Source organism: Ictidomys tridecemlineatus, chromosome 9, assembly GCF_052094955.1.
Source record: "Ictidomys tridecemlineatus isolate mIctTri1 chromosome 9, mIctTri1.hap1, whole genome shotgun sequence".
NCBI classification, from domain to species: Eukaryota; Metazoa; Chordata; class Mammalia; order Rodentia; family Sciuridae; genus Ictidomys; species Ictidomys tridecemlineatus.
Window position 1 is genome coordinate 18,385,424 of NC_135485.1, and position 23,833 is coordinate 18,409,256.

The following is a 23,833-nucleotide window of genomic DNA, read 5'->3' on the forward strand; positions in this document are numbered from 1 at the left end:
AAGAGAAAACATAGATACATAAAAATTATTAGTGGCATTTATAAAGGTAAGATGGTTATAAATGATCTTCTACTTTTTCTGCACTTTTGTAAATTTTAATGTGATATATTTGAATTTCAAAAGAACTGAGACTACTAAACATTAAAAAGAAGAAGAGGAAGGAGGAAAGAGAGGGGAGCAATACAAATGAGTAATTGAAACAAAATGTCTGCCAAGATTTCCAGTTTAGAAAACTGTACACCCTCCCCTTGCTTCCATACAAATTAGATATAATCTAGTCTAGAACTGTGAGAAAGCCTTAAAAAGTTAAGGAATAACAAAAATGACACCAAGCAAATGATAAAAAGAAAAAATGGTGATCTGGGCTGGGGTTGCAGCTCTGTGGAAGTGTGCTTGCCTAGCATGTGGGAGGCACTGGGTTCCATTCTCAGCACTACATATGAATAAATAAAAGTCCATCAACAACTAAAAAAAAGAAAAGAAAGAAAAAGAAAAATGGTGATCCTAGTAATGGTTTTAAGGAATCCTGATATATCATGGCTAAAACCCACTTCACCTTTGGGTTTAAGTTACCTACACTAATCCACTTCCTTATTGCTTAAGCCAACTGGAGCTTCTGCTACAGATGCCAATGACATCCCAACTGATATAAACTCTGAATAAAGAAATTAAGCAAATCAGCTACTACTATCATAATAACCATGTTTCATCAAAGATGAAACTAGCAACTCAAAAATAGATCAAAGACCTAGGAATTAGACCAGAGACCCTATGCCTAATAGAAGAAAAAGTAGGCCCAAATCTTCATTATGTCAGATTATGCCCTGACTTCTTTAACAAGACTCCTAAAGTGCAAGAAACAAAATCAAGAATCAATAAATGGGATGGATTCAAACTAAAAAGCTTCTTCTCAGCAAAAGAAACAATCAACGAAGTGAAGAGAGAGCCTACAATGTGGGAGCAAATTTTTGCCACACACACGTCAAACAGAGCACTAATCTCCAGAATATATAAAGAACTCAAAAAACTTAACACCAAAAAAGCAAACTACCCAATCAATAAATGGGCCAAGGAGCTGAACAGACACTTCTCAGAAGAAAATATACAATCGATCGACAAACATGAAAAAATTTGTTTAACATCTCTAGCAATTACAGAAATGCAAATAAAAACTAAGATTTCATCTCACTCCAGTTAAAATGTCAGTTATCAAGAATACAAGCAACAATAAGTGTTGGCAAGGATGTGAGGGGAAAGGCACACTTACACATTGCTGTAAGACTACAAATTGGTGCAACCAATCTGGAAAGCAGTATGGAGATTCCACAGAAAACTTGGAATGGAACCATGATTTGATCCAGCTATCCCACTCCTAAAGACTTAAAAACAGCATACTACAGTAATGCAGCCACTTCAATGTTTATAGCAACACAATTCATAATTGCTAAACTGTGGAAGCAACCTAGATGCCCTTCAATAGATGAATGGATGAAGAAACTGTGGTACATATACGCAATGAACCATTACTCAGCATTAAAAGAGAATAAAATTACAACATTTGTAGGTAAATGGATAGAGTTGGAGAATATCATGCTAAGCAAAATGAGCCAATCTCAAAAAAAACGGGGGCTGAATGTTTTCTCTGATAATTCATATGGGGGGTAGGGGGTGCATGAGATAAGTGGAGGATCGGGCAAAGGGGATGGGTGAGGGGCAAAGGGATAGGAAAGACGGTGGAATAAGATGTGCATCATTACTCTTGGTACATATATGATTGCATGAATGATGTGAGTTTACTTCATGTACAATCAGAGAAGTGAAAAATTCTGCTCCATTTGTGTACAATAAATTGAAGAGCTTTCTATTGTCATGTATAACTCATTAGAACCAATAAATAAGTAAATAAGAAAACATTAAAAAAAGATGAAACTAGTACATACAAAATTTAAAAACCAAAAAAAATACTAAATAGTATTTACTAGGCCTCAGTACATTCATTATGTTGGAAAAGGTCATAATTTTTGAATAACTTAAGTATACATAACACAAATCATATGTGTCAAAACTGAGTATGTGGTCAGGTGCAGTGGCGCACACCTGTAACCCCAGCAGTTTGGCAAGCTAAGGCAAGAGGTTCGTGAATTCAAAGCCAGCCTCAGCAACTTAGCAAGGCACTTAGCAACTCAGCAAGACCCTGTCTCTAAATAAAATACAAAAAAGGGCTGGGGATGTGGTCTAGTGGTTAAGTGCCCCTGGGTTCAATCCCTGGTACCAAAAAAACTGAATATGTGTATTAAAATCATTATCCACACAGGTAAACAAACATAATACCACTTCACTTATGCTTTCACTATGTTCAGTAGTCAGTTACTGAGTGTCAATTTTGTATTAGCTACTAATTATTGTCCTAAATACATAGAAACTAACAGTAAACAAAATTCTAACCTTAACAAAACCTTAATTCTAACTACTATCAATTAATAAAAGTAAACATAGAAGAAGTGATTAAAAAAGCTTTGGAGAAAAATAGCAAGAAGCCATCAATTTTAAGATTATTATCTTACTTATCATTATGTAAGAAAAAATATTGATAATTTACGTCATAAGACATCACTGATCATAAGACATTCCAATTTCAGAGACATCACAATGTGGAACTATGCATCTTAAAATTAATGAATACAAAGCAGGCATGGTGGTGCACACCTATAATTCCAACAACTCAAGAGGCTGAGGTAGGAAGATCACAAGTACAAATCCAGCTTGGGCAACTTAGTGAGACCCTGTATCAAAATAAAAAATAAAAAAGGCTGGGGATTTGGCTCAGCGGCTCAATCCCCAGTCATAAACAAAAATAAAAACAAAACAAAACAAACAATGAATAGATAAAAGAGGGAAAGGGCCATGGGAAATACTAGCAAGGAATAGGGGAGTGTTATTTTAGATAAGATATCTAAAAAAGTCTTATTAGCCTAAAGAAAAGTGAGGGGAGAAGCAATAAAAGTCAACAAAAGGAATCCAGGAAGAGGGATGAGCAGGAGCACAAGCCTGGAAGCAGGCACACCTGCGGCATGATGGAGGCACTGAAAGGCAACCACTGAAAGGCTCTGCTAGAGCAGAGCAGGTGAGAGGCACGTGGTCAGAGGGGCAGCAAAGACCTGAACATGCAAAGTCCTGCAGGCCAGACCTCGGACTTACTCTGAATGGAATGGGAAACAGGCATATTTTAAACTTAGAACCCAAGACAGATCATCAGGATCTAGCTGATGCTTATATTAAAAACAGAACAATGCTGGCCATAGTGGTCCACACTAGTAATCAGTGTTATGGTTTGGATGTGAAGTGTCCCTCAAAAGCTCATGTGATAGAAAATGCAAGAATGTTCAAAGGCGAAATGATTGGGTTGTGAGAACCTTGACCCAATTAGTGAATTAATCTCCTGCTAGGGATTAACGGAGTGGTAACTGAAAAGGCAGGGTGTGGCTGGAGGAGGTGGGGATTGGGGCATGGCTTTGGGATATATATTTTGTACCTGGATATTTATTCTGTATCCCTTTCTCTCTGCTTCCTGATTCTGATGTGAGCTGCTTCCTTCTGCCACACTCTTCCTCTATGATGTTCAACCTTATCTTGAGCCCCAGGGATTGGAGTGGACCTTCTATGAACTAAGATTTCTGAATCCATGAGCTTCTAAATAAACTTTTCCTTCTTTACAGTTATTCTGGTTGGGTCCCTTTAGTCACAGCAGTGAAACAGCTGACTAAACCGCCCAGCAACACAGGAGCTGAGGCTAGAGGATCACAAGTCCCAGGCCAGCCGTAGCAACTTATGTAGAGATAAAAAATAAAGAAAAGGGAACACAGCTCAGTGGTAGAACCCCCTGGAGTCAATCCCTAGTACCATAAATAAAACCAAAAACATAAAAAACAAAAAACAAAAAATCCCCATAACTCGACAGTTTATGCTAAAATGTTTCTAAATGAAATAAAATCTAGAATAATAAGGTAAAATGATTCCTTAAATACAAAACATAATCATCAATTGTTTTTAAAATAGTACAGTTTTTAAAATACTATAAGGCAACTATAATGAACCAATAGGAAATGTGAACAAAATACTATAAATTTCTAAAATACTATATTAGAAAAGTGAGAATCCTGGTCATGAAACATTCTCAGAAAGTTAAAAACTACTGAAATACTTTCATACCGATTTGGGATTAAAAAAAGTATTGTCCAAATACCACCATACTAACAAGGAATAAGGACTTTTACTGAGAGGATACTGAATGCAAGTTTCTAATGCACCCAATATTTAAGCAATATTAGAGAGTGCTACATAACTGTTATTACTATTTAAGGTTGTAAGATAAAAATAACTATCCTGGTGAATGTTAAAATCTACTTTTAAAATATTTTTATTTTTCATTTGTCAATAGTTTTTTATTTTATTTATTCATATGTGGTGCTAAGAATTGAACCCAGTGCCTCACACATGCTAGGCAAGCATTCTATTACTGAGCCACAAACCCGGCCTAAAATCTACTTTTTTTAACATATCTTTTTAAACTCTTACCTGCTGAATAAGATGCATGCACTTTGAAGACTGCACTCCATAGGCATTGTTGACTATATGTGGAATGTCATAATTAGCACAAATCACAGCCAGCTCTTCTAATCTAAGCACAAATACACAACAGGAAGTCATACACTGTGCTTTTTAAATTACAATGTGGAAACTTTTTTTAACTTAACAATCAACATTAATGTATACAGGGGGCAGGGGGACACTGAAATTTCTTCTGTACTCTCTCAGCATATATAATTCAGCAGTTTGGAAATACAAAGCAAGCACTTTAGAAAAGCCTAAAAAAACCTTTTAAATTAACGTTACCAATAAATAAGAAAAAAAATATAAAAATTTACGTAGATAGTAACTTTTAAATCATTAAAAAAATTCCTGTATACAAAGCAAGAAGATTATTCATATTGACCCCTCACAAAACAATATATTCTTTTTTAAATTCGACCAGTTGCTTACCATACCAATGCTAGTATCTGCAAGATAATTAACATATCTGGAAATCTTCAGAAAACTCACTTTAAACCATCATAAAATATACATTTTCAAATAAGTTTAATGTATTAAAAGTACACGATGTTGAAATGTTTCAGTACTAAAATAAGTGCCATTTTCTAATACCTTGTATATCAGCAGAATCTTTTAAATAATTGCTTAAATCTGTAATTATTCACTCACACTTTTTCATTTTACACCTCTCACATTAAGACAATTTCAATCTAACTTTAAATGAAGCTAACAAATCTCAGTACATAATAAAAAGGGTCCTTCACAAAACCAAATGCTATTTATGACTGAAGTCATCTGTAATAGAAATGTCTTCACTATGAAACTAAAACTAATTCCTATGGTTTAAGAAAATTATTTCTTTTAAAGCTTCCTTTCACATAAAAGAATTTAAAAGCAAAGTATCTTTATATAATAAAAATTTTCTTCTAAAAGGATATATTTCAAATATACATTATATATAATACGTTTTATACATGATATTATACATTATACATGATACATTTTCTTTTTTTTAAGTAGATGTGTATTCATGTTTTCAAACTATAAATAGAAATAAGATTATTGTGCTCAACAAAAATTTTCATTTTCAATTTGTATCCCTAAATTTTATGAACTGAAAACTCATTTTATCATCTATTTTCATAAACTTCACAAATCAATATAGAAATTATTTTGTTACTTAAAAATAATCAGATGTTTTTAACAAATCAGACCTTCTGTGATTCATATATTCACAAGAGAAAAGGCACTTTCACATATATGTGATCTAATAAAAACATTCCCTAATAAAGCACTTCCTTGGGGCTGGAGATATAGTTGGTAGAGTGCTTGCCTCACATGAACAAGGCCATGGATTCAATCCCCAGCACCACAAAAAAAAACCTTCCTTGAAAATAGTGTACCATAATAAAATCAAAATTATATTTTAAAAAGAATACAATCACTTGTGAGTATAGTTTTAAATAATCTGATCAAATGCATTAATAGGATTATGAAAATACATTAAATAAAAAGCAAGCAGAAAAATAATTTCCATAGGGATCAGATAATCCAACTAATGTAAGCTAATTTAAGGTGTTAACTAAAAGAAATGACACCCTTCTTTTAACATCTCTTTTAAGAATATTTCCCCTATAATATTCCAGTTATCTAATCAAAATAAAATATATGCCATATCATTAAAATGAGGTATTAAAGGAAGTACACTTGACATAAAGGAATCAAAATGTAATTGTAAAATTTAATAAAATCAGAAATTCAAACATATCACTAACTATACATGCCATTTTTTCCTGAACTTCCTTCTTAACAGAAACATTCATGGGGCTGAGGTTGTGGCTCAGCGGTATAGTGCTCGTCTAGCACATGTGAGGCACTGGGTTCGATCCTCAGCACCACATAAAAATAATAAATAAAATAAAGGTGTTGTGTCCAACTACAAAAAAAAAAAAAGAAACATTGATTACATAACACTACTAAAAAGTGACAAATGAGAATTTTGCTGATTAAAAAAATTTAACATTTTTTTTCTAACAGAGATAATAGATGTAAAATACTCAACACTGCACCATGCATACTGTAAACATTAGTCAAAATAAAAATAAAACTCTCCCCAAGGATACATAATCCAACCAATGTAAATATCCACATGCTATTTTTTATTTATTTATTTATTTTAGTTGCAGATGGACACAATACCTTTGTTTTATTTATTTTTATGTGGTGCTGGGAATCAAACCCAGTTATCACATATGCAAGGCAAGAGCTCTACCTACCACTGAGCTATAGCCCCATATGCTATTTTTGGAAACGTGAGTTCTTTATCACATTAAATTTTTTCCTAGATAGCAAAACGAACAAACAAGAATAGAAATGTTTATTTAATATTTCAATACAGGGGAACTTTCCAGAGCACTTGGGGAGAGGTGGAGGAGCTGCAGCTGCCCAAGCTGCACAGTAAAACCCTCCCACCCACTCCCCTATAATGGCCCCAGCCTGCTCACCAGCTGTAGAAAATGGTGAAAGAAACCACTTACTATAATGTTTAGGGGGGGGGGGTCAAACCCAATGCCACCCAGGAAGAATTGAAAAAGGCTTACAGGAAACTGGCCTTGAAGTACCAAGGATAAGAATACAAAGGAAAGAGAAAAGGCAAAAATGTTGTGCATCAGCTCTCAGTAACATCAGAAGATTTATATAATGGTGCACAAGAAAACCGGCTCTGCAAAAGAATGTGATTTGTGACAAATGTGAAGGCTGAGGTGGTAAGAAAGGGGCAGTAGAGTGCTGTCCCAAATGCCAAGGTACTGGAATGCAAATAAGAATTCATCAGTTAGAACCTGGAATGGTTCACCAAATTCAGTCTGTGTACATGGAGAGCCCAGGTCAGCGGGAATGGATCAGTCCTAAAGATAGATGTAAAAGCTGCAATAGAAGGAAGATAGTTTGAGAGAAGATGATTCTAGAAGTTAATATTGACAAAGGCATGAAAGATGGACTGAAGATAACATTCCAAGGTGAAGGAGACCAAGAGCCAGAACTGGAACCAGGAGATATTATTGTTGTGTTAGATCAGAAGGCCCATACTGTTTTTATTTGATAAGGAGAAGGCCTCTTCATGTATATGGACATATAGCTGGTAGAAGCATTATGTGGCTTCCAGAAGCCAGTATCACTCTTTGATAATCGAACTACAGTCATCACCTCTCATCCAGTCATATTGTCTAGCATGGAGATATAAAGTGTGTGCTAAATGAAGGTATGCCAATTTATCATAGACCAAATGAAAGGGTCACCTAACCATCGAGTTTAAGGTAAACTTTCCTGAAAATGGCTTTCTCCCTCCTGACAAAGGAAGGAATTAGAAGAGACCGATGAAATGGATCTGGTAGAACTGATGGACTTTGATCCAAATCAAGAAGGATGACGCTATTATAATCGAGAAGCATATAAGGATGAAAAACATCAGCCCAGAGGTGGTGTTCAGTGTCAAACCTCTTAAGGGGGCCAGTAAATAACATTCACTGCAGGCATTTTATATGCAGTAGTGAATGAGTGAAGGACTATGATCATAATATGCTCACTACTTGCTATTGTTTTTGTTTTAAAAACAATATTCAATTATAGTAGTATTTTAAAAGTTAAATGAAGAATAAACACAAATATAAAACCTCTGAAAAAATATTTCAATACAAATTTTAAATGCTTTTAAGTAAAGAATAAAACCCACTAAAGTGTACACAATATAATCAAAAATAGAATTCACAGGTTCATGAATGTAGCAAGGTAAATTTTCAAGAGCATGGTTTAAAAAGTCTCTCTCCAAATCTGTCTATAATACAAGCTAACATACATTCATTACTGCCAAATAATGAGATTCTATGAAAGCCAGAGTGTAACTTATTAATAAGTCCAAAGTCAATATAGTTCCTATAAATTATTAGTACTTCTGTTCAAAATACTAAAATGAAACAAAAACAACTACTTTAAAAAACAGAAATCTGTACTAACAAACTAAAGTGCTATTATATTTTCAGAATAAAAACTTGTGGCTATTCTTTAGAATAGTACATATTTGTTTTTATTTCCTGTTTACTTTTATTTTCTTAAATATTTATACCATTCTCAAAATAAAAACAACCACTATGAACATTTAATAAACATCAGAATTTAATCTTTCAATTTAAAAAATCTCAAAGGAAAATAAATAATCCTAAAATATTCCATTTAAAATCTGTTAATACTAATAGTTCCTATATCTGAAAACTAACAATAAGGTCAAAGAAGTAAAGAGAGCAATGAAAACAACTAAACTCAGCATTTAGCTTGGAAAAGAAATTTTTATTTAAAACAATGAGGAAATGAAAGTGCATAAATGCATTCTACTGTCATGTATAACTAATTAAAAGAAATTCAAAATTTTTTTTAAATAAGGAAAAAGATACTAAGAGACTGGAAACAGGATACACAGCAAGAAAGCAAACTGGGAATATGGTGCAAACCTGTAAACCCAGGAACTCGGGAAGCTGAGGCAGGAGGATGGCAAATTCAAGGACAGCCTGGGCAACTTAGCAAGACTGTCTCAAAATAAAAATAAAAAAGACTAGAGAGCTCAGTGATAGAGGGCTTGCCTAGCGTGTTCAAGGCCCTGGGTAGAATCCCTAGTACCACAAAAAAACAAAAAAGGCAAGAAAATATATGGCCTGCTTCTATTCAGGTAGTAAAGGGATCTCCACCCCTATACTAATTGTTTTTCCTTCTTCTACAGTAAATATTTTCTTTCCCAAGCCATTATGTTATTTTTCCATACGGTTAATCTAATCTCCTAGGACCATCCACGATTTACCACCAAATGTTATTTAAGCATATTTTAGAATTAGTATATAACACTTTATTTCAGAGACTGACAAACACGTAAAGGTCAATATCCACAAATCGTTTACCTATCAGGCACCCTTGGAGCAAAACAGGATGTAGTAGAATGAACACACAGAACATTATCAGGCCCAAGTTCCTGGACTTTAGCCTCCACAGCTTTCAGGTCTGTGCGCAGCTCATCACCTTCCAACACGTTTTCTATCACCACCGGCTCAAAACCTAACCAAGCCAACCAGAAATCTAAATGTTAGGGTGAACGAAAATAAAGTCAGATCTTAGAACTTGACACGGCAGTGCTGTTCCATGTAAGAACTCTAAATATTTTGATTGATGAGCCTTCCTCTAGTAATAAAGACCTGGCACAATGTTCACATTAGTCAAAGCCAGGTCAAAATGATGTGAAAGACTAGATAATTAGGATCACAAACCTTTTTAACACTTTGATGTGACAAAAAAAAAAAAAAGAATAACTTTGGAAAATAATAAAAACAAAAATTAAATACAATCTTCAGAAGTAATAACAGATATTGATAACAAAAAGGATCACTAGTCCAAGTCTGCTCATTCTCTGGCAATATTTCAGTTTTAATTTACAGCTCACTTTATTTCAGAGATGGACATAAATAATAATATAAATTCAAGGACTGAAACAAATCACAAACATCAAAGTTTCACCTTTAAAGAAAACTGTAATTGATTTCACTAGCTTGAGGATCACTGGCCCATCTCAACTCACAAGAACCTTCTGTGATTAAAATATAAAATTTTTGTTTAAATTTTCAATGGAAAGAGTATATTTAACTAGCAATCAATAGGTCCCACAAATAATAATTACATAAACTTTAGTGGTAAACATTTAGTATCTATAAACCTAAAAGTTGTATAAGCAATATATCCACTATATTTTACATCATGTATATTTTATTACATTAAAAAAAGAAATACGGAACAGATTTAGTTAATTTTTCATTTATCTATCTGTACATAAAAATTCTGTATTTTCTCATTAGGATATTTAAAACACTATATAGGTCACTTCTCTTTTTTTTACCTGCGGTGATCATGGATTTAAAACAGGATTTCTGGTCTATTCGTGGCCATATGATATACTTTGCCTTTGGTCTTCTGTGTCGTAATGTTAAGAAACACAGAGTTAGACTCATACCAGTTGCCATAGGAACTACAAAGCAATTGGCCACTGTGTGCACACCTACAAATAAGAAGTAAAACAAAAATTAGTTACCATTGAAAAACTAACATCCTTTTTAGAGAAATGATATATTTCTTTTTTTCAAATAAATAAGAGTCATAGCCTAAGTATTTGTTTTTATGTACTTACTCCCAGAAAGGTCACTGTCAAATTCATCCTCTGGGGTTATGACTGATTTTCTATCTTATTCAGTAACACTTCTTATATGTGTGTCCTTTTAAAAGCCAGTTATGCTGGGCACAGGCGTAAGCCTGTAATCCCAGCAGCTTAGGAGGCTGAAACAGGAGGATAATGAGTTCAAAGTCAGCCTCAGCAATTTAGTGAGGCCCTAAGCAACTTGGGGAGACCCTGTCGCTAAACAAAATATAAAAAGGGCTGAGATATAGCTCAGTGGTTAAGGGACCCTGGATTCATTCCCTCATACCAAAAAAAAAAAAAAAAAAAAAGGCAGTTATATTCTTTTTAGAAGGAGGCACTAATAAAATAAATTTGATCACCAAATGTCTTATGATTACTACAGTACATACCAGCCAACTTTATGATGTCCAGGACCAAAGAATTAGTAATCTTGTTCAAAAGGCTAGAGCCTGCAGCTTTTGGTTGCACAGCAGAAATATCCCCCGATCGTCCAATCCCATGAATGAGCCTGAGCAAAAAACAGGGCAAAGACTGGACAAATACACTCAGTATTTTAAGTGATTCAATACACAAGTATTCAATCACAATAACCAAAAAAGAACAGAGGCAATATTCAGCTATTGAATATATATATCATCAACTATATTTAATAGAGTGAAAATATCCTATTTAAATTGAAATAATTCATCAATTTTGTGATGGTATCTAGGCTCCAAAGATGGCTACCATCAATTTCTTTTTTCCCTGCCCACACCAGGTGATGAAGTCTAATTTCCCCTCCATCTGAATCCAGATTAGCTTTAGTGATTTGCCTGCCCAGTAAGAGTTTAGCAGAAATGACTGTCTGGAACCTCTAAGCTAGTTCATAAGAGGCCCTACCTACAGTTTCACCAGGATTTTTTTTTTTTTTTTTTTTTTAGTTGTAGTTGGACACATAACTTTATTTTATTTATTTTTATGCGGTGCTGAGGACCGAACCCAGGGCCTCAAACATGCTAGGTGAGTGCTTTGCCACTGAGCTACAACCCCAGCCCACCACCAGGATCCTGAAACAGCTCACTCTTAGGGTGCCCTCTCTCCAAATCAAGCTGCCATGCTGGGAGGAGCCCAAGTCAAAGAGAGGCCATCGGAGTTCCCATATAATGTAAGTCATCTTGAATAAAAATGCCCATGTGAACCTTCAGAAGACTAAACTGGCTGCCAACATCTGACCACAACTATACCAAAGAGGCAAAACAAACAATCTTCACTCTGCTAAGTCCAGTTAACACAGAGAACTATGAGAAATAATAATGTATAACTGTTTCAAGCCGTTAAGTTTTGGCATGGTTTGTTAGGCAACAACAGAAACTACACTATATAACCAGAGAAGTTCTAATGGCAATGAACTTGTTTCAAAAATTGTCCTAATTTTAAAAGACATATATGCTTCTTAAAAATATAACAATGACAATCCACTGACTTTAAACTATATGACGTTATACATTTTTTAAAAATGTCTTTAAATACTTTTTAAAATAAGAAATCTATTTGTAATCTGAAATAATTTGTAATTTATAGTTAAGCAGATCAGAAATTCTGTGTAATGGGATTATCACAGAACAGTGTTGTACTTCCTTACCATCAAAATCTCATAAACAAAGCATTTATTACTTACCAACTATGTTATAAACAAATTGTTAAATATGAAATCTTCATTCAATTTATGCATTCATGATCATTAGTTCTGACTTCAACAATTTAGCTTAAAAAGATCCTATTATGCCCAGGAAAATTTCATCATGATTTAAAATGAAAGATAGGAGTTTTTAAGAGAGTTTTTATATTTATCTTCCAGAAAGGTTGAAAAACAGAAAGAAATGATCATATTTAAAATCACTATCACTTCATAATTTCATGATTATCAGAACTGAAGAAAAGCTTTCTGAAATAATGAATAAAAGTGAAGTAATAATCCAATACACCTTTTCCTATTTCTTTGCAACAAAAACAAATATTCATAAAATGGGACTCAGCTTAGATACAGATGGACAATGTTTTAAAGTTCTAACTATAAATCATTCTAAAACAAAACTTGCAATGTTAAAAGAGAAATGGAAATCTGTAAACAACCTTAAAGTACTTAAAACCCTTACAACCACAAGATCAAACATTCTTTTCAGAACATTTGGGTTGTGCTGATAACAACCCAGAACCTGACAGGGGAAACACCAGATATTAGTACTTCTACTCTTTTGTCTTCGAAAAGCACCTGCTCAGATAAACTGTTTCCATCTCCTTGTTGAATCTGGATTCCAAGCCCGTATGAACAATAAAGTGGTTTGCCAATGGACAATTTTATAAGCCGAATACTGCCACCATTATGTTTACCATCCTTCAAAAAGAAAAAAAAATGATTTCACATCTCCTTAAAAAACATACCTGTAATGACGACGAGCAACTAATGAAGATGCCACTCTCCCTTCCCTTTCTCCCACACCACAATTGCCCAAGAAATTGTTGCTATCCATGACTGCAAGCTCATGTAAAAAGAGTTCAAGAGTACTTTCATCCCAACCATCTTCTGGACACTTGCCCTAAAAAAATTTAAAAAAAAAAAAAAAAAACCTAGTAATTATATTCAAGTAAACCATCGTTCTCAAGACGATGTAAACCCTACATCAATGTATTTTAAACTTTTTAAATGTGTATTTTGCCACGCTCCTTGCTCCTAAAATTGAGATAAAATTCAGCACTATGAAGAAACCTCAAATTGGCACAACATTCCTATTACACTTGATTACGACTGTCTGCAGATTGCGAGAAGTGATGACAAACGCGTATCCTGGGGTTTAAGTTTCAGTAAGTCAGAGTGAGTGGGAACCAATACACCGTGTTGTCAGTGAAGACGACTCCAACCAGGGGCCATAATTAGGGCTGTCGAACTAGTGAAATTAAAGTTCAGGCACCCGGGCGGGGCGACACCCCGAGTCCCGAGCTGGCTCGTGGTGGACCAGTGTCCCGAGTCCCTGGGAGCGCGAAAGGCGACTTTGCCCTTTCCGCAAACAAGGGGAAACGAGCTGGGCTGGGACCACTCGGTTCCAAGCCCCGACCCCTCAGCCCCGCAGGCCAGGCTCCGGGTTCGCAGGCTGCGGCGAGGCTGGGAAGGACCTGAGCGCGGCGAGCAGCGCGGGGCGAGCCGAGCTGCGACCGTCCGGGAAGGACTCCACCCGGCAGCCTGCTAGCAGGACCCGGCACGGACCGGGGCGCGGGGCGGGGCCGGAGCCTCGCGGGCGCGCGGCTGGGGAGGGGACCGACACCTCGGTACCTTCTCCAGAAGCAGCCGTATGAGGTGCTCGTGCGAGTGGCGGGCCTCACAGCCCTGCCGCACGTAAGCCGGAGACACCAGCCGCTCGCCCGCGGAGAAGCTCTCGCGGTTCATGACGCCCTTGGCGTCGGAGACGGGTAGACTGAAGTACAGTTCCCCACACACCGGCCACCGACGGAACCAGAATGCAACTCGCCGCCTGGACGGTACGGCAGGATCTTGGGACAAAAACAGATAACCACCAGCAACGCCCCCTCTTGCGCATGCGCAAATCTGTAGCCGGGACACCAGGAATTTGGAGTCTTTGAGCATGCGCAAGGGCGTCCTCACTTTTAGCCGGCTTCTGGCGGAGATGGGAGGAGTCAGGGTTAAAATTCGGACTGCGAGCATCTGATTGGTCTAGTTAAACCCTAGTGTTTCTGAGACCAAGACTAGAACTTTAGAAAGGACTTCGCACTTGGGTGAACTGCTGAGCATACAGAAGTGCAATTGTATGGGCATCATAAGAAAAAAAAAATGCGTTCCTTTGTGTTCCAACCTTGTTGATTAAGATCTGCGCAGAATCAACCTTATGCACGCTGTCAGGTTCCAAGACATTCACAACTTCCTGACAATCCCATATGAAATGGCAATGCTCCACTCCTGTTCTTTGGCACTACAGAACTTTTAGCCATAACGTTTGTTCCCCATCACTGGACACACAGACATGTGTCTACATAGCCCCCCAATAAATGTAAGAGCCTTGACTTTTGCTGCAGTGCTACTTCTCCCCCTAGTACCTAAAACAATGCCCAGAATATAGGAGGGGGAAAAAAATCAATGAACTACTTTGGCTCTTGAATAACCTACCAGTGCTGAAGACATAAATAAAAAGGATCCCTGCCTTCCGTTTCCTCCTCATCTTCATCTTAGGTAAGCCTATAGTAATCCCTGGCATTGTCCTCACTCAGTAGTGTACTAGAGCCCATTTACACTGTTTCACACTTGATTGTGAAAGCTGCTTGTTAAATGTTCAGTATTTTTGTGAGCTAGTCTTTAAATAGATACTCCTAAAATTAAATTATATGAGCTTACACAGAATGACATTAAAAGCAAAATACTCAAAATTCACCACTTTCTAGTTATGTTACTATATTTATTATCTATGCTTCTCAGATTACTTTCATCCATTGTATCTGTGTGATGGAAACACAATAATAATGGTGCACTTTTGCATATCTTTTTCAACTCCCATTCAAAAGTTGGTGCCTTAAAATTAGACACGGTGAGAGCATTTACTCCACAGAAATCAGCAAGAACTACTGACCACAAGTACACAACAAAGGGATTATTTCATAGAGTTCCAGAGGACACTCCATTCATAAGCAAGTTGTGTCCTGGTTTGAATGGACTGACCAGGTGGTAACTGTGGGCAGGTGGGGCAAGACTGAAGGAGGTGGTGACTGGCCTATGCTCAGGAAGGGTTCACCTTACCTGGTGGCCCTGCCCCTCTCCTGTCTCTCTCTGCTTCTTGACCTTCCCATAAGTTGAGCACCTTTCTTGCACTGGGTCTTTCTACCTTGACAGTCTCTAGTCCCTGATTTTGAAAAGAAAGAATAGGGAAATCTGATTGTTCTGCATGAAATTACATTTCTTCGTGGAAATACTCATTGTAGTGTAAACCAATTGGTTACTATCGCAAATCAGCATTAGTTGTGAAACTTTAAAAAAGACAGTAAGGTTATTTTGAAGTTATGTGTTACCTGTCAACAGCATATCCCTGGAAAATCTGTAAAAGGGAGGTAAGGCCTGGAACAAGACTCAAGAGTTTGTTTGTTTTAACCACTATCAAACCAATTTTTAAAATGTGTTTTATTTACTGTGTATCTATTTTCAGGGTGGCCTATGGCACTTCCTTGCCAAAAAGCTACATCCCTTACAGTTTCTAAAAGCTACTTGATTTTATGTTTCCAACCTGAGGCAAAACAACTTTTATATCAAGTGACCGAGGCACACATTTTATGTGAACACTGTTAAGTCATTACCCTTTTCTCAATTGTGAAATTATTTATAAAGAATCTATAATCTTCTTCCAAAAGTACACCATCCTGACGACCCAAAATCTTCTGGAGAGGTTGAAAGAATCAATGGCATATTTACATTTAGATTAACAAAACCTTGTGAACCATTTGAGTCTCCTTGATCGAACATATTCCCATTCCAATAACCTTTACGGCCCAGACATTTAGAGATTCCACCTCTGATGGCAGACTCAGTCCTACTGCACATAGACATGTCACAATATTGCAACAGATTCATGTACTATACTCGGTCCTAACACCAAGTTCACTATGCTGTTAGTCCCACATCCTCCTAAACAGCCTCTTCATGATCTCCAACAGGGAAATGTTATCTATTGGAAGAGATATCCAAGAGGAACTATTCTTGAACTTCATTGCTAGGAGCCTTATCTGTACAACTAACAATGAATACAACAGTGAAATCCTGAGGAGCCAATCTCTGGGCTCACATTTCAGAACTAAAAAAAAAAAATTTTGAATTCTGTACAACTGAAAAGCAAATTCAACAAGGTGCTTCAAACTGAGGATTCTCAGATACCTTCCAGAAACAGCCAGTCTTCTGAAGCTGTCAGCCAACCCAAGACCTTCAGAACAAGCCAATGACCTCAAATAGGACAGTTTTCTCCCAAGGCTTTAGGCTAAGATCCCTGCCTAACTCTCGTTGTTGTTTAATCTGCTTGCTTATTTTATATGGACCTCTAGCTTTTGTCTTTCCATAATGGCCTCTTTCCCTTTTATTCCAGATAATTATTAGTCTGGAACATACTCATTCTAATGACATTCTTGGGTTCTCCCCAACAATAGCCACTTCCCTCAGTCTTACTGACTGCTGAATGTATCATCCATCACCATATCCCCATGATAAAAATCTCTGAACAATTCCAATCTCATTAAACAAGACCTTAGGGAATCACAACCGATGATGTATCCGCTTGCAATTACATGGACAAATGATCTTAAGCGAATCAACCTGTAACTTTGCTAGTGTCCCTTTCTCCTTGAAAAGGAACCAATTATTAGAGTATTGATCAGACCCTGTGTATTTCTAAATTTAAATTCAACAACCCTAATAGGATGATGATCCAAATACTTGCCTCCTAAATGAGGCTAATTGCAATCCAAATATGTATCCCAGCTAATGTAAAGCTTGGGTTTTCACCTCATGTCATGAGTAACTCTTTTTTCCTATATCTCCAGGTGTCCCTGCTGAATACGACTTCCTTCGGCCCAGGACATCTAATCCTGTTTGCCTCAGACTAATGCCTCACATACTTTAGAAATCCCCACTGTACATGAACTCCAAAACCAGGCCAGTCATAATTATTCCAGCACTCTCCCTGGGGGAATTACTGATTCATTGTTCATGCTGGTGAGAGTGATGCAGATAGCAAAGACTGCAAGAGACATCATTAGCTCAAGCAGAAGTTGCAACGAAGCCGCCCTGCACTTAGTGGAATACAAATCAGTTGCACTTCCTCTGCATGAGCAGAGATGGACAATCACATTGCTTTAAATTTCTTCTTGGCCAGTCACAGGGGCCTCTGTGCCATTGCTAAAATGCCTTGCTCTACGTGGATCAATTAGAAAGGCCAGGTAGAAAAGGCATTAATGGAGACTTTAAGGGAAAGCTGTTCGGCTGTCTTAAGCTGATTCTCATGAGCGGTGAGATTTGTTCTCTGGGCTTGAGTTGGGCAGTTTGGTTCCTGGTTCCGAAGCCTCCTGAAGAAACTGTTACTTGATCTTGTTTTGTCGTAATTTTAATGATGCTGGTCATTTGCATTCCATCCAGTGCCTTAAATTCTGATTGAACTTGGGGCTTGTGCATGCCAGGTGAGTGCTCCTGCACTGAGTTACACCCCCAGCCCTTGGAATTCTTCTTTTTAAAAAAAAATATTTTTTTTAGTTGTACTTGAACACAATACCTTTATTTTATTTATTTATTTTTATGTGTGCTGAGGCTCGAACCCAGAGCCTTGCATGTGCTAGGCGAGCGCTCTACCACTGAGCCACAACCCCAGCCCAGCAGCCCTTGGAGTTCTGACCATCAATTCTCTCATCAGATTATCACTGTGATGATAAAATAACATATATGTCCAAAAGATGTCACAGTAAAATGGACCATGGAGACAACTGAACAGTCCCCAACAGGTAAGGATCTGGATCCCTAGCCTTCTCTAAATTGGTCAACCTCTTTCAAGAAAGAGAATGACAGAAAGAAAGAAAGAAAAAAGGACTGAAAGACTGAATATATAAGCCCAGAAATTAGAAAAATGAAAAATGGCTTAGTCCCTTATGAGCTGCTATAACAATATATCACAAAATGGCTTAAAACAAGAGCAACTCATTGCTCACAGTGCTGGGTGCTGAGAAGTCCAAGATCAAGGTCCTGGCACGCCCAGTGCCTGCTGCGGGCCTGCTCTGTGGTTCATAGATGGGTGGCCTGCTCTGGCTGTACCCTCATGTGGCAGAAAGGGTCATGGATCTCTCTGGAGGTCGCTTCTGCCCTTCTGAAAGCTCCGCTCTCAGGACCTCCCAAAGGACACATCCCCAATACCAGGACCTTGAGGGGTAAGATTTCAACTTATTTTTTGGGGGGAGGGGGGGTTAGAGGGACTCAAACATTCAGTTTATAGAAGAAAACAGAAGATGAGCAAAACCAAAAGTGGATTCTTTGAAAAGACCAAGAGGAAGGAGCGAGGGGGCCCAGTCCCAGAGGCGATGGAAACTGCAGGACTGGGGAGGCCCAGCAGAAGGTGTACCAAGAGGAAAGGGGCCAGATTTTCAATAGGGATTTTGAGCTGGGACACTGAGCACTCCCAAGGAAACTCACCCTCCTTCTCCCCCTGAGATACTTGGTAAAGTCTCCTTTCCTATTAGTCCACTTGTGGGGTTGGATCTACTTAGAAGAAGCCTTGAGACACTAAACCCTGCTGTGAGGATGGGTGTAGAATGAAATCAGGTGGCTCAAAGGTACCTGGTCCCCACTGATTCACACCGCTAAAGACTAACACTGAGCCAGACGCGTTCTGAGGGCTTTACCTGCAGCAGCTCATCCAACCCTCCCAGCAACTCAGTGAAACCCGTGTGCCACATCTTCACCCCATTTTACAACTGAAGAAGCCAAGCCGCAGAGAGGCCAGATGGACTTGCACCATTAGACCAGAGAACAAGTCAGGGTTTGAGCCAGGCTGCCTGGCTCTGGAGACTGTGTCCTTAACCACCACAGTACTGTCAGAGCCCAGAGGCATCCATGGTCCAAGCTGTAGGCAGGTAACTGGGCAGCCTCAGGGTTCTATCCACTGGAATGTGGATGGACTAACAAGACATGACCAGAGGGGAGAGAGGATAGGTTGTGAAGAGTCATAAGCCCGTTAGCCTCCGTGGGCAGAAAAGCCCCCTCCGCCATATTGGTGCAGGATCCCATGACACTGAGTCCCGGCATCACTGGAAAAAAACACTCAGCATCAGTGACCCCTCCATTTCCCCACCACTCACATCCCACCCACACCTCTCTCCAACTCTTCCATCGCCTAGTCCACGCTGGGCAGCCTCAGTAGCTGCTGTCCTCCAATTTTCTCCTCTTCCCTTTGTCCCAGTCCAGTCCCCACTCAGTCATGACAATTACTCTAAGTGGGCAGCCCATCCCTCCCCTTGAACCCTTTCCCGTCACACTGAGCACATAATCCCAAGTTCTTACCTCGCCCTACCAGGTCCTAAAGGTCTGGTCCCACAGCCCCTGAGTCCGCTCCTCCCTCTGGCCAGTGGGACTCCTTGCAGATCCTGAAATGCAAACGTTTTCCTTTCCTCACTCGGCACCTTCCCACGTGCTGTACCTGCTGCTCCTCTGTTTTCCCCTTCTTCGTTCTACACGGCAGCCTCCTGCTTTCCACTCAACATAAATGTTGCTGCCTTTGGGAAGCCTTCCCTGACTACTTAAGTAGGAACCTGGTTTGGAGAAATTGGTTGCTTGTGTAATGTCTGCCTTGGAAGCTTCCGGAAACACGGACTATTTATTCACCAACTCTTCTGAGCACTTAGCACAGTGCCTGGTAAGGATGCACAAATATTTTAGAATGAATAAGCAAGAATGGGTCCCAAAGGTGGCCTATCATTTAGTGATTGCTGGATGAACCCCGGTGTAGAGAGAGGAAAGCAAGCAGGGACCAGGCACAAATCGGGGACAACTTGTGTCATGAAGGCATTTTAAACTGAGGAGGTGTTTTCCAATGGCAGATGCAAATAGACAAGTGATATCCGCACTGCTTTACCATTCCGTTCAGGAGCGTTTTAAAATGTTTGCGGGAGGGGACGTGGCGGTTCTCTTAAGAGGCGTGGTAGGATCCAGCGGTTGCCAACTTCGTTAATGAGGCCTCTTAAAAATTTGAAGCAAATCCACGTCCACACCAAGGCCAAGCTCCAAGGAACAGCTGAAAGGGAGAGGAGGAGTGGAAGGATCGGCAGCTGGGCTGCCGGGAGAAGCCTCCTGTGATTCCAGGGAGAAAACAGAGTGGAGCCATTATATTTTGCTGAGACTGAGAAAAATCCGTAAAGCAGGGTCTTGCCTTCATCTTCCCTATTTCTGTTGGAGAGGGATGGAAACAAAGCAGAAGTGGATGTAGCAGAGGCCATTTCAGACCTTCCCTGCGATCACAGAAGCAATCCTCTCTCCAGAGGGAAGAGAGTTAGCAGAGAAAGCTTCCTCTGAGCTCTAAGACTGCAGAGATGGTTCCTGTTCCCTATAAAAGCAGGAGCCAGAGAAAAGCCGCAGGAGACCTGTCAGGAGCCTGTGAACAGCCCCGGAGCCTGGGGCTTGCTGACACTTGAAACAGAGTGAGGGAGAGTTTCGGAGCCTGCGACTTCAGTGTGGTGGCAGGTGGCAAGGCAGTGATGAAGAGCAGGGTACGGTGGCCAAGGACGGCTGGGGAGTGTGTCTCTGCCATCAGGCAGATGGAGTTCAGAGCCCACTCCCCTCCTCACAGATCTGTGTGCAAATCACCCAAGGCCTCTAGTTCGCTCTTCTGTGGAAGGGAGTGATGACAACAGGGAAGGGGACAGCCATGTCCCCGTGGACAGTGACTGTGCTGCTTGATATTAGGTGTGTGGCAAGAGCAGACCCTTCCCTGGATCTTCCCTCCAACAAATAACATTCTCGAGACTCACTCTTACTGGTGTCTCAGAAGCCGGTTAAGTCTGGCCAATCAGACTGTACGGTCAGTTTCCCATATCTGCAAAGATGAACCAAAAGTATTCAGAATAGAAATTGTGTCTGTGTGAGCATGGACTGACTTCTCCTTGTCATTATTCCCTAAAGAGTCCAATATAGCAGCTGTTTAGATAGAATTGATGTTGTGTTGGGTATCCAGAGATGATCTAAAGTGGAAGGAGGATGTGGGGGGGGTTATTCAAATATGCCATTTTACATAAGGCAACGGGCACCAAGGATTTTGGTATCCACAAGGATCCTGGATCCAGTGCTCTTGGGGACAACTGTATTCACCTGAGACTGGGAGGCAGCTCCAGCAGAGGCCACCTTCCCTAGTCCATTCAACCTTTTCTTGTCGTTGGCAAACAAGTTAGCAGACACATGAGGCTTTGGGCCTTTGGGCGAATGTTCTACAGCCTTCTGCGTGTCCACAGGCAGTGTGAGTTGGCAGTGTGGCTTCCTGACAACCCGGTCTCAGCAGAGGGCTCTTGAAACCAGCAGCCCTAGAGGTGGCCTCCAAGGTAGAGCTCCCGGGGAGGTGTTCCTGTAGTACCCGGCCTAGAGCCCGCAGCGCAAGATCTTCCGGCAACTTTTAAAATTCCCCATCCCCTGCATTAGAGTTCAAAGTTCAAGTATCTAAGGTTGTGCCTGTTTCCTGCACTCAATCCTGACCCTTCCACTGAGTGTGTGCACTGCTCCTGCTCATAGTCTCAACTGAGGACCCTATTTTTCCTACGTGAAAATATTTTTTTTTAGAAAAAGAATCATTCGCCACACCTGGTTGTGTTATTATTTTCCCTGCATTATTGACGTCAAGAGAAAGACTGACCAGCCACCCCATGTGTAGGTAACTAAGCTGAAGTCATTTTCCTCTCCTGAGACCAGGCTGCCCACACTACAACAGCCATGCCAGGAAGGGAAGAACAGATGCCACAATCCCAGACCAATAAAGTGAAGCCCGATGTTGATGTTTTTATGGAATATCCAGAATGGAAAGTTGAGGGAGAAGAATTTTTCCAGCAACATCCAAGAGAGTTGGAGCCTTGGTGACTCACCATGAGTCTCTTGTTGGCTTGGCAGAGTAAGCCTTTCATCAAGAGTGACTCACAGGACTCATTGAGGACCGTGTTCCTTAAAAATAGCAGCTCCCTGTGCAACGGTCTCAAATCCCTTTTGGAAGGAGCAGGAAGTAACCTCACCCTGCAACCTTCTCATCTTCCCTCGGTTTCCCTATTGATTAAAGAGGGTTGTGGCCATCTGACAATTGTGCCGATGTGGGAGTCCCTTCTCTAGCTCCACAGACCCTAAGTATCTCGTGACATGGGTTATAATGGTTCAGTTCAACAAAGACTGTTGATCTCTAAGAGAACTGAGAATAATTTGTGAATCTATAGATCTAGGTCCAAAATCTGAGGCTGAGAAGAGAAACTCATTAACCTTGATGTCTTCTACCCCCAGAGCCTGACACTTACAGTATAACAAGTGCACGATCACATCCATCCTGGTCACTTCTTAATATCTGCATGTGGCTTATTCATGAGCACTACTTTCCATTCAATTAGGAGATGAATGGAAAAGGACAGGATCCTGAGTTTAAGAGATAGGAGTTAAAATCCTGGCTCTGAGGCTTCCTAGCTCTGTGATCTTGGTCAAGTAACGTTAGTTCTCTTGTGCTTTAGTTTCCTATTCTGTAAAAAGGAATCACTAAGACTGCCTATATTTTTATGGGATTTAAAATATATAAAGTAATTGGTATAAGTAATAGCAATTGATATTTGTGGCATGATACAGGAATGCAAAAATGAACACAGCCCTTTAGAAATATCTGACGGAACAGAGGATGCATGCTACACACCAGTAACTATAATTGTTTGAATGAAATGTGTTTTGTAACTAACAACCTCATCCAATTTAGATATCAAGCTTACAAAGGAGCTAGTGATTGAAAGTGAACTGGGGCTGTATCCAAAGATAAGTAGAAAGAAGGTTCCAGTAAGAAAGAAGTGAAAGAGTAATCCTGTGGGATAAAAATAAGCCAATAAGGCCTTTCTGGGATTGGCCTTAAAGGTCAACTTGAACTTGAAGAGTCCAATTTCAAAAGCAATCACAAATGCTTCCCCTCCCAGTGTCCACACCTTTGGGCAATTCTGTTCCACCCTGGAGTGGATGCTGCCAGTCGCTTTGACCAATGGGACAGAAGGTAGCAGATGTGATTTAGATGTGTGCAGCTTGCCTCCTTCTGTGCTGTGCCAGCAATGAGCACAAACAAATGTGTAGGAAGGAGTCTGCACCTTGGGCTCACCCTAATGTATTTCTGCCACCCTAGGAACAAACCCACTCTGGGCAGTTGGAGGATGGGAAATGTGTGACTCAGTCCCCTGCAATGTTCCAGTCAATGCCAGCACCACCTGAGGAACAGCTCTCCAGCTCCTCACAGATGGCCAGGT

At 39.5% G+C, this 23,833-nt stretch overlaps 1 protein-coding gene and 1 pseudogene across 4 annotated transcripts in view; one reads left to right on the forward strand and one right to left on the reverse strand.

The window, feature by feature from the left end:
- The window catches only part of Sepsecs (Sep (O-phosphoserine) tRNA:Sec (selenocysteine) tRNA synthase), a 37,965-nt gene extending 23,597 nt beyond the window's left edge, over positions 1 to 14,368 (reverse strand). For 2 of the 4 annotated variants that reach the window (XM_078021151.1, XM_078021152.1), the window contains exons 1-6: positions 14,124 to 14,368; positions 13,238 to 13,392; positions 11,206 to 11,324; positions 10,520 to 10,678; positions 9,534 to 9,687; positions 4,576 to 4,678 (exon numbers count right to left, since the gene is read on the reverse strand). In XM_078021151.1, the coding sequence (XP_077877277.1) occupies positions 4,576 to 4,678; positions 9,534 to 9,687; positions 10,520 to 10,678; positions 11,206 to 11,324; positions 13,238 to 13,392; positions 14,124 to 14,237 (804 nt within the window). In that variant the 5' untranslated portion in view covers positions 14,238 to 14,368. Of the gene's footprint in view, positions 1 to 4,575; positions 4,679 to 9,533; positions 9,688 to 10,519; positions 10,679 to 11,205; positions 11,325 to 13,067; positions 13,191 to 13,237; positions 13,393 to 14,123 lie in introns of all 4 variants that reach the window. The other 2 variants (XM_078021149.1, XM_078021150.1) reach the window with 2 other exon arrangements.
- On the forward strand, positions 7,279 to 8,148 carry LOC101957867 (dnaJ homolog subfamily A member 1 pseudogene; annotated as a pseudogene).
- Positions 14,369 to 23,833: the final 9,465 nt, after the last annotated feature.